General features: G+C 47.5%; 4 protein-coding genes across 5 annotated transcripts; 3 read left to right on the top strand and 1 right to left on the bottom strand.

Annotated features, from left to right (window-relative positions):
* The first annotated feature begins 710 nt into the window (after positions 1-710).
* LOC108157119 (prolyl 4-hydroxylase subunit alpha-2-like) lies at positions 711-2,676 on the top strand. Of its 2 annotated transcripts, XM_017289001.2 has the most exons (7): positions 713-901; positions 960-1,114; positions 1,171-1,294; positions 1,349-2,093; positions 2,150-2,209; positions 2,269-2,434; positions 2,486-2,675. In XM_017289001.2, the coding sequence occupies exons 1-7, from the start codon at positions 738-740 to the stop codon at positions 2,596-2,598; spliced, it is 1,527 nt and encodes a 508-aa protein (XP_017144490.1). In that variant the 5' UTR covers positions 713-737; the 3' UTR covers positions 2,599-2,675. The 2 variants fall into 2 exon arrangements, with proteins under 2 accessions (XP_017144489.1, XP_017144490.1); XM_017289000.2 differs by having other exon boundaries at positions 711-901; positions 2,269-2,676.
* On the top strand, positions 2,665-4,465 carry LOC108157120 (prolyl 4-hydroxylase subunit alpha-2-like). The gene is made up of 5 exons (XM_017289002.2): positions 2,665-2,914; positions 2,971-3,128; positions 3,185-4,059; positions 4,113-4,278; positions 4,333-4,465. Exons 1-5 carry the CDS (start codon positions 2,682-2,684, stop codon positions 4,416-4,418), a joined length of 1,518 nt encoding a protein of 505 aa, XP_017144491.1. The 5' UTR covers positions 2,665-2,681; the 3' UTR covers positions 4,419-4,465.
* Positions 4,412-6,014, bottom strand: LOC108157121 (tether containing UBX domain for GLUT4). The gene has a single exon (XM_017289003.2). It carries the CDS (start codon positions 5,915-5,917, stop codon positions 4,496-4,498), a length of 1,422 nt encoding a protein of 473 aa, XP_017144492.1. The 5' UTR covers positions 5,918-6,014; the 3' UTR covers positions 4,412-4,495.
* A 789-nt stretch (positions 6,015-6,803) lies between these two features.
* LOC108157233 (methylcrotonoyl-CoA carboxylase subunit alpha, mitochondrial) lies at positions 6,804-9,618 on the top strand. Its single transcript, XM_017289190.2, has 7 exons — positions 6,804-6,935; positions 7,035-7,809; positions 7,869-8,375; positions 8,437-8,728; positions 8,791-8,978; positions 9,035-9,206; positions 9,267-9,618. The coding sequence occupies exons 1-7, from the start codon at positions 6,895-6,897 to the stop codon at positions 9,398-9,400; spliced, it is 2,109 nt and encodes a 702-aa protein (XP_017144679.1). The 5' UTR covers positions 6,804-6,894; the 3' UTR covers positions 9,401-9,618.
* The last annotated feature ends 323 nt before the right edge of the window (positions 9,619-9,941 follow it).

The raw sequence follows: 9,941 nt of genomic DNA, 5'->3' as shown, positions 1-9,941 counted from the left end.
CTAAAACACTAACAATCCCCAACAGCAGCGAAACGTTGGCACGTCCAACACGGCCGCGGCGGCAGCGAATGGCGGATGGCGGCGGGCGGTAGTTCTGCGTTTTGAAACCCGTAACGCAGAAAAACATAAAGAAACAACAAAGACCCATAGGTAAAAGTTGTTTTCGATATGCTTTATTTTCGTTAACTCGGCGGCGGCCTGTGTTAATTTTTCGACCCGAAATTAGCGCAATTTGAAATTCCCGCAAACACTTAGCACTGATTGAATTAAATCAATGGCAATCAAATCATTCACTTTGGATTGATGCACTTTTAATGGCACACAGATACATAGGTATTCTTTGCTGGTTTCGAGTGTTATAGCACTCGTATTGCCTTGGCAAGTTGTTTTAAATAAAATCTAGATTGGATTGGTTGCCAAAGCGAAACGATACGATACGAACTAGCAACGTACAATACGTACAACCAACGATCCACGATCTGCGCGAGGTGCAAAACTTGTTGCTTGAGCAGCGCTTGATTTTTGAATAAGCCAAGTTAACACACTCCAAATAACGATCACAGTCATTCGGCTCATTTTCGGGTTGCAATGATGAGCCAGCCGAAGAAACCAAACACTGCGTGCGCTGTTCAACACTGGCCCAACGGAGCTTTTTAACTTGAAAGTTTAAGGTGCATAGCGAATCTTTATTGTTCATGGCTCATTGAGGGATTTGTAGACGCATTTTGAATTGCCAGATGAGTGGATTCGGTCTTAAGATTGTGCTCTTTCTGCTGGCCCAAGCGGCGGCCCTTGGATTGGTGTGGAATCAGCTGGAACTGGAGCAAACGGAGCAGCTGCTGATTGAAAATCTAAAGAAATATCTCTTCGAGCTAAGACAAAGGCATCAGATGATTAAAAAGTTAGTGGAACTAATATATCTTCTATGTTTATATATAGATATCAGCTAATTAATGCAGGACCCTTCATCAATTGCGTGCGGAGAGCGGCAGCGATGGTCAATTCTTTGAAATACATTTGTCGGTGCCACAGCGGGCCATGGCATTAATCCGACGTCTCCATGAAGATTGGCCTAATTGGATGGTGTATCTCAATGCCACAGAAGGAGGAGAAGGTAAATATCTAGTCAGTACGTTTAGAGCTGGGATGAAGAGCATCCTTTTCTTGTAGGCCAAATCATAGTGGCTAAAGAACTCCGTCAAAGATTGCCCAAAAGAGAAGATTTCATCCAAGCAGCTAATGATGTTCATAAACTGCAAATTACTTACAATCTAAGGCCACATGACCAATATTTGTAAGTAATATCCCATAGATTGTATATATACGCTGTCTCATTTGTTCCCAACAGCCGCCCATTAAATTCAAGGGACTGTCTGGCACTGGGAACTTATCTAGCACATCAGAAGAACCACCAAGATGCGGAGGAATGGCTGAAGTTATCCCTGAAGCTTTACAGAGCAGGCGAAACAAAAAATCGCACATCTTTTTACAAGGACGCCCAGTACGAGCATCTGTTGTATCATCTAGGAGTAACAAAGTACGCTCAAAACCCCTCGGATGGAGATGCCTTAAAGTTGATAGCCAAGGCGTATGCCCTGGCCCCTCACGATGAACAAATTGTAGACCACGCACAGTATATGCTGGAACAACGGCCCTATTTCGATGGATGTCGTGGTGCATTTCCGACCAAATCCCATCACCACAGTCTCCACTGTCGGTACTACAACAAGGGGTCTGCTTTCTCGAGGCTGGCCCCATTGAAACTAGAGATATTTAGCCATGATCCCTATGTAGGGATCTACCATGATGTTCTATACGACACGGAAATGCAAGGATTGATCGATTCTACACGCCGCAGAATGAGCCGCTCCATGGTGCAGTACGAGATCCGTCAGATCGAGATTTCAGAGCAGCGCACCTCAAAGGAAGCTCCCTTCACAGAGAAGAATGATCCACAGCTGTTAAAACGCATCTACGATCGTCTCAAGGATATGACTGGCTGTGATATGTTGAGGTCCGAGCATCTTAGTATTCTTCTCTACGATCAGGGCGGGCATCATGATCCCCATGTGGATTACCATGACTTGTATTGGGTATGAGATAAATCTGTTTTTATCTTTTGTCCATTTTTATTTCAGTACTTTTTTAGCATCCGCAGGAGTACGAGTATCATCCATTCGGAGATCGACAAGCCTCCGTTGTATTCTATGTGAGTAGTTTCTGATCATTTTCTTTATATTTTTCTTCGATAACCATTCCTATATTCAGCTAAACGATGTGGAAGATGGCGGCGAAACTGTTTTCCCCAAACTACAATTGGTGATACCTCCTACGAAAGGATCTGCTTTGATGTGGCATAATCTAAGGCCATGGGGCGAAGGCGATCCTCGTACGCAGCATGCCTCTTGTCCAGTTCTCAGCGGCTACAAGCAGGGTAAGGCTGCTATCCTTTGTCCTTCGGTTTTAACATTGCTTCCCTCTTTAGTGGCTATTCAGTGGATTCTTCAGGGAACTCGCGATTTAGTAACCCCCAAAGATGTTCTGAGTAAACGATTGAAAAGTCTACAGTCTCATATGGGTCACGCTCCGCTGCAGTAGACCGTGGCAAACTGTTTTGAAACACTAAAAATAAATGCACTAAAGAATATTCCTCACTCGAACTGGAGAATATCCCTCACTCTATGCTGGATAACGTTCGTGTAATGTGTACTTTAAGCGTATCCATCTTAATATCCATAAGCCTGTTTGCGTTTTGTTTAATCTGTGGAAATGCAATCACACACACGGTTCACGAAAAGTCGTATGCCTGCTCGTCAGTGGCACTGATCAAGCTGCTGAGGGTCGAAGATGAGCTAATACGGAACCTTAAAAGCTACGTGGCCAAGTTGAAGTTTAAGCATCATCTAGTGCACCAGTCAGTGGAGGAAATTCTGTGGTATGCATCCAAATTTAAGCCAAAATTCCTTTCAGAGCATTGAGCAGCATGCGAGCGGGAGAAAGCCAAATGAAAGCAGACTACGAGGCATACCTGGGGAATCCCCTGAACAGCTTAGGGCTTATACATCGCCTGCATCGAGATTGGGAGCAATTGGTGCGTTACACATCAGAAGTGCAGGAGAATGAAAGAGGTAAGAGACCAAAAGCAAAGACTAATCCATAAATGAAAGGATATGTTGTATTTTAGAACACATAAAGCATGCACATCGTATGCGAATGCTTCTGCCCAGTGCCTTGGACATGGAAGAGGCCTGTCGTGGCATCGATAACTTAGTGAGCTTCTACGAACTGCAGCCGGAAGACTTAGCCGATGGCACTCTAGTCGCTGGAGACTCGCAGCCCGCCACTGCCTTGTCTCCACTGGACTGCCATGCCTTGGGACATTTTTGCAGAACCGATCGGAATGATAGGAGGGCTGAGGCTTGGTTCATCGCCTCATTGAAAAGGTACAACGAGGAAAGACTTGAGTATTCCGTCTTTGGGTTCAGCCGGCAAACAATCCACAACTCCTGGGGCGTACTTCTCATGAAGAGCCAGCAAGAAACTGCCGGCGTGGCACACATAAGCAATTATATTAAAGAGCAATATAGTGCAAAAATTACGTATAAGCGGGGCTGCAATGGCGCCTTCAGAGCTCCATCCTATCTGCACTGTCGCTACAACAGCACCACGACAGCCTTTGCGCGCATTGCACCACTGAAGATGGAGGAGCTGAGCCACGACCCGTACATGGTGCTCTTCCACGATGTAGTCTACGAGAGCGAAATAGATTTTCTGCTGAATGCCACACAGCTGAAGGCATCTCTGGTGGGTCAGCATCAGTACTCCCCTGTTCGGACGTCAAAGGAACAGCATTTCGTTGAATATAACGATACAGCCGTGGTCAAGACCCTCCACCGTCGGCTAAACGACATGACCGGCCTGGATATGATTGAAAGCGATGCTCTGACGCTAATCAACTATGGCATGGGCGGGCACTATGACGTGCATTACGATAGCCACAACTACAGCGAGGCGAATCGACTCATCTTAGGCGACCGCATAGCCACTGTCCTCTTTTATGTGAGTTCTCGCTCAGTGCTGGAATCTGTCTAATAAAAATCTCCCATTTATAGGTGGGCGAAGTGGACTCTGGCGGTGCCACAACATTTCCCTACATCAATGTGTCTGTCACGCCCAAGAAGGGATCTGCTGTCTTATGGTACAACTTGGACAATGCTGGCCAAATGAATCCCAAAGCAATACACGCCGGGTGCCCAGTGATCGTTGGCTCCAAATACGGTAGGACACAATAATTAAAGACTGTCTCTCCATTGACAGTGTCTCCTGTTTCAGTGCTTACCAAATGGATCAACGAAATACCGCAGTTGTTCCTCGCACCATGCATAAGGAACGAAACATTCAAACTAAAATCTAGATAGAAATAAAGCGGATTCATTTAATATCACGCAGAATGTTTGCTTATAGCATTATGTATCTGTTGTTAACGTTGATTGAACTATGAACTAGCGCTGACCGTGGCCCGTGTGCAGCGGTACTTCTGCACGGCATAGTGTGCGCCCTCCTCGGACGTCAGTTGATCCACGAACTTCTCCAGCACAAAACGATTATTCTCCGAATTCAGCGAGTCCTTGAGGAAGCCAAAGTGCACCACGGCATTGGGTACACAGTTGAGTTCCAGCAGCGTCTCGCTCGACGGCAGCACCTTCTTCGGTGGTATGGTAAAGATATTGAACTTCTCGCTGGGATTGACCAGGAACTCTCGCACAAAGTCCTCCACCTTGGCCATCGTTTCGTGGGGCTTAAATATCCCCTGGAGCACGAAGCGATCGGGGAACTGAATGCGCAGCACACAGTCCTTGTATTGATTCAATTTGGTCAGCATGGTCTTCTGGCGCTCCAGCTCGCGTAGCTTGGCTGTCAAAAGCGGAGCATCGTCATCGCCCGCGGAAGTACGCTTCAGGTCACGCAGCACCATCTTGAGATCGTTCACTGTCAAGTCGAAGAACGAGTCTGGCAGCTCATCGATTTGCTTATGGGTGGCATCCAGGGAGAAGAGCACAGCCTGGCGAGGTCCAATCACGTTCACCACCGGCGGGGCGCGTCCTGGACTATCATCAGCATCATTCTCCATCTGCATCGGCTTTGCTTCAGCGTTATTCAACGAGTAGCCGGATCCACTGCCCCAATCATATTTGGGAGCCTCTGGCTGCTCATCCTTTTCGGGGGGCATTTCTTCATCATTCTGGGCATCTGAGTTTCCCTCTGGAGCAGTGCGTTTCAGGGACTTCATCATGTTGCTGGTTAGAGCAAAGCCGCCGCCACCTGTCCCACTGGTGGTCGAGCGCGAAGTGCTGGGCTGCTCGTCGGCATCCTTTGGCTTGGGTTGTACCTCCGGCGGCTTGTACACATTGGCCTGGGTCTTCAGCTCCTCTGGCTTCTTGTCAACCAATCGCATCATGGCACGTCCTTCCAGTATGCCCAGCGACTTGAGCGTCGTCTGCTCCATATTCTTCTGTCCAATCACCTCACTGCGCATATAGATGATGATAGGACTCTCGAAGGTCTTCACCTGGCCTCCACACAGTTTCTGGACTACCTGCCAGACAGTATCGTTGGGGGCGAACTCGCCCTGCTCACGGGATCCGTCACTCAGCTGAATGCAGACCACAACGTTGCTCACGGTGCGACGCTTCTCCGTGGGCTCCATTTCCAGCACGCAATTGTTTGGCAAGCCGCTGAAACGGAACTGTTGCGTGAGGGACACGTTCTTGTTGTGGAACTTCAGGCAGTGCTCCTCGCTGTCGTAGCCATGCTTCGAGCAGACCGTCTCCAGGATCTCCAGCAGCGTCATGTTCGCCGTCACGCTCACATTTTGTCGCCTGCCATTGGGCAGCAGGATTGTGACGCGCTTCTCCATAAGACCACAACTTGTTTTTTTTCTATTGTTTTACTTGACGATTTGTAAACTAAATGCTAAAAAACTGCAGTATAATGCCGGTCGGAACTCAACTTAACCGCCTTAAGCCCCCTCTATTTAAACAGGTTAAGATCTTGAGTTCAACCAGGGAATATAGCACTGTTTTTAATTCTTCTTGTAGATCCATTCTAGCCGTCCTGTTTACTTGCAAAAACACCACGATATCTTTCGCCTGAACTGTGCTACAATTTTTCAAGATTCATAATTTTCGAGGAGTGTATTTTAATGCCCACTGGTCGATAATGGGTTAATCGTTCTCTGTTTATGGTCGAAATATTCCTTGATTTTGATACTCGGCTTATATTACCAGCTAGATATGGCACTGAACACAAGAGTGGCTAATTTTAAGAACTCCCTTTTATTGGATTATCTATAAAATTACGTTGAAACAAAATTGGTCAACAAAAATTATGCGTAATTTTTGCTCATCAGCTATGAATATGGATATTTGTATACCCTATTTCGTTTCATTAATGTTAAAATTCTGTTTTCCAAGCTGCTTTGAAACATTAATAGTGACGTTTTCTTAGATTGAAATGTTTTGTACCTATTCATTCCATCTGATTAGAGTCATTGGTCTCTGTAGGGACCCCATAAACTCCAATATTTCGTTGAGATGGCAGAGACTGACTAGTTTCAGGATTTTTTGAAGCATGGGATGACAACGATTTCCTTCACTATACAATATCCATTTCCCTAGGCTATGCAGAATGTTGCCCATCGTTATTCCGATTCCAAGAAAGCCAATACCTGATTCAAAAAAGAAACTCGTGACACGTGCGCATCTCTATTAAGTCCATGGTGCTGCCAACCTGTTAGTTGCCCTTCAATCCCATAACGCGTTGTGATAACAAGATCGCGTTCGTGGAACTTTAGAGAATTTAAAGAGAGATCTGTTGCATTTAAGTAGAGAAACCATGTATGCCAGACTTTTGCGCAGCGTTGGCGCAAGTGCAAGGTATGCTTAAAACTCTCAGTGCCGCTGGGGTTCTCTTGAATCAACAGCTGGAACAGCTTCTGATTACATAAACATTGATATTTGTTGTTGTTCTAACAGGTGCTTTGCCACAGAAGCCAATGCCGCCGCCCCGAAAATACGGCCCATAAGCAAGATCCTGATATCCAATCGGGGAGAGATCGCCTGCCGTGTGATCCGCACTGCTCGAAAGCTGGGAGTTCGCACTGTGGCTGTGTTTTCCGACCCGGATGAGAAGAGCTTGCACACGCAGCTGGCGGATGAGGCGTATCGCGTGGGCGAGGCAGCCTCGTCTGCCTCGTACCTGCGTGGCGAGCACATCCTGGAGATTGCCAAGCGGTCCGGCGCCCAGGCGATTCATCCGGGCTATGGATTTCTCTCCGAATCGGTGGAGTTTGCCGAGCAATGCCAGCGCGAAGGAGTCATCTTCATGGGTCCCCCAAGCTCTGCCATTCGTGACATGGGCATCAAGAGCACCAGCAAAGCGATAATGGCTGCCGCCGGAGTGCCCATCATCAATGGCTACCACGGCGAGGATCAGTCCGATGAGTGCCTGCAGGCAGAAGCCAAAATTATTGGCTTCCCGCTGATGATCAAGGCAGTGCGCGGCGGAGGAGGCAAGGGCATGCGAATTGCCGAGAAGCCAGAGGACTTTCTGACGGCCCTCAACTCGGCGCGCAACGAATCGCAAAAGGCCTTTGGCGACAGTTCTGTGCTCCTCGAGCGCTATGTCCGATCACCCCGGCATGTGGAGGTTCAGGTGTTCGCCGATCAGTATGGTGATGCAGTCTACCTCTGGGAGCGGGACTGCTCTGTGCAGCGACGCCATCAGAAGATCATTGAAGAGGCACCAGCGGTAAGTCAGCCGGAAAGTATTCAATAGGATAAATAATTGATTCCCTTCTTCTTCTGCAGCCTGGCCTGTCGGAGGAACTGCGTCGCGAGCTGGGCGAGGCCGCTGTGCGTGCTGCCAAGGCTGTGGGATATGTGGGTGCCGGAACTGTCGAATTTATTCTGGACAAGGAAGACCTCTCCTTCCACTTTATGGAGATGAACACCCGGCTTCAGGTGGAACATCCCATTTCCGAGATGATCACAGGCACTGACCTCGTCGAGTGGCAGATTCGCATTGCCGCCGGCGAGCCCTTGCCACTGAAGCAGTCCCAGATCACACGCAGCGGACACGCCTTCGAGGCCCGCATCTATGCTGAAAATCCGCGCGGTGGTTTCCTGCCAGGCGCCGGACCACTGCGTTACCTGTCCACGCCACAGACCAGTGCCGAGGTGCGCGTAGAAACCGGTGTCCGAGAGGGCGACGAGGTGTCCGTGCACTATGATCCCATGATTGCCAAACTGGTCGTCTGGGGAGAGAATCGCTCACAGGCTCTGAACTCACTGATTGCCCGACTGGGAGAGTACCATGTAAGTGGAAATAAAAGGAGACTACTCTACTCAAATATTGATAATTTAACCCCTCTTTAAGATCTCCGGTTTGGATACGAACATCAACTTCCTGATCGATCTGGCCTCGCATCCCGAGTTCCAGCTGGCCAACGTCCACACGGGCTTCATCGAGCAGCACTTTGACACGCTCTTCCCAACGATTTCGATCAGCCAGCAGCAAGTGAGCCAAGCTGCGATTGCCTTGGTGTTCAATGAACTGCAGGCATCCGTCAGCAACAGCAGTGGCAGCCAGGATCCATTCGCGGCCACACCGAATGCTCGACTTAACTATGCCTTGATCCGAAACTATAATCTAAAGGCCAACGACAAAGGTACGAAAAGTGTCTAGGAGGGTCCTCTAAGAAGATAATATTCTGAATTCCTTTTCTTACAGTCTACTCTGTTGATGTCAAGTATGATGGAGAGGAGCTGCAGATACGCGTGGACAATGGTGCCTGGCAGGCGATCAAGGCTGAGAGGGTGCAGGATGTAGGACGTCTAAAGATCCGTGCCAATATCGACAGCAACATCTCCACTTATAATGCAAACATTGATGGGCCAACTGTGAGCCTGTTCCTCGAGGTAGGCTGCAAAAAAAGTAACCACAGAAAAGCTCCTAAAAATTTTTTTCATTAAAGAGTGGAAAACTGGACTTTGAGCTGGTTCAGCCAAAGTTTTTGAGCGCTCAGGTCGATCAGTTGGGAGCCGGAGGCTCCAGAGTGGTGGCCCCCATGCCCGGAGTGCTGGAGAAGGTGCTGGTTAAACCGGGCGATCAAGTCAAGAAAGGCGACAGCCTGGCTGTGCTTATCGGTACGTTAAATCATTCAGACTTTCGTTTGTTATTTGTGTAATTGCTGTTTTTTCTGGCAGCCATGAAAATGGAGCATATCTTGAAGGCTCCGAAGGATGCGACTATCAAATCAATTGGCGGCGCCGAAGGCGACAATGTGGCCAAGGGAGCGGCTGTGATTACCTTCGTGGATGAAGAGGTGGCCGCCAACTAGTTCTATTCCTTCGCTAACGTACCAGGGATTCTGTTGCATTTATCTACAAGTTTCTATTCTGTGTTCTTTGATGTCCGCCAATGCCTTAGGGGGATAACCATGTGTGCAATGCATTTATTAGAGTTAAGCATGGTCCATTTAATGGACTACTTTTGTTGTATGTTGTGTCCAATGGCATTTTAAATGTTTTCATTAAATAACTAACTATCAATCGAAAAGCACTTTTTAGATCAATGGCACGGGTCAACGTAAAATTCTTATTGATAAGTTTAATAATTATGGATCTTTTCGTCCATCTCCTGGACGGTGTCCTGGTTGTTGTTTGTTCGGACTTAACTTGTCAACTCTTTTTCTTCTGAACATTCCACTTACATGCTTTACGTTCGTCTGAATCAAATGATTTGGATCGACTTATCGGTTCAGGCGATTTTAATGTACCGAATATTTTGTGGTCTTCGTCTGATGATTCTTATCTTATGTTTCCGTCTATGCAATAATAAAATTTAACTCCTTATTTTCCATTCATTCCCATATATCCACT

Source organism: Drosophila miranda, chromosome 2 (assembly GCF_003369915.1).
Source record: "Drosophila miranda strain MSH22 chromosome 2, D.miranda_PacBio2.1, whole genome shotgun sequence".
Classification (NCBI taxonomy): domain Eukaryota; kingdom Metazoa; phylum Arthropoda; class Insecta; order Diptera; family Drosophilidae; genus Drosophila; species Drosophila miranda.
The sequence above is the reverse complement of the archived record's forward strand: the minus strand, read 5'-3'. Positions and strand labels throughout refer to the sequence as shown.

Bases quoted from the DNA above. Each gene is read 5' to 3' on its own strand.
- LOC108157119 (XM_017289000.2), top strand. From the start codon at position 738: ATGAGTGGATTCGGTCTTAAGATTGTGCTCTTTCTGCTGGCCCAAGCG. The intron at 902-959 runs GTTAGTGGAACT...TAATTAATGCAG, and splicing joins AGGCATCAGATGATTAAAAA to GACCCTTCATCAATTGCGTG. The intron at 2,210-2,268 runs GTGAGTAGTTTC...TCCTATATTCAG, and splicing joins AAGCCTCCGTTGTATTCTAT to CTAAACGATGTGGAAGATGG.
- LOC108157120 (XM_017289002.2), top strand. From the start codon at position 2,682: ATGCTGGATAACGTTCGTGTAATGTGTACTTTAAGCGTATCCATCTTA. The intron at 3,129-3,184 runs GTAAGAGACCAA...GTTGTATTTTAG, and splicing joins AGTGCAGGAGAATGAAAGAG to AACACATAAAGCATGCACAT. The intron at 4,060-4,112 runs GTGAGTTCTCGC...TCCCATTTATAG, and splicing joins TAGCCACTGTCCTCTTTTAT to GTGGGCGAAGTGGACTCTGG.
- LOC108157121 (XM_017289003.2), bottom strand. From the start codon at position 5,917: ATGGAGAAGCGCGTCACAATCCTGCTGCCCAATGGCAGGCGACAAAAT.
- LOC108157233 (XM_017289190.2), top strand. From the start codon at position 6,895: ATGTATGCCAGACTTTTGCGCAGCGTTGGCGCAAGTGCAAG. The intron at 8,376-8,436 runs GTAAGTGGAAAT...CCCCTCTTTAAG, and splicing joins CCCGACTGGGAGAGTACCAT to ATCTCCGGTTTGGATACGAA. The intron at 8,729-8,790 runs GTACGAAAAGTG...CTTTTCTTACAG, and splicing joins TCTAAAGGCCAACGACAAAG to TCTACTCTGTTGATGTCAAG.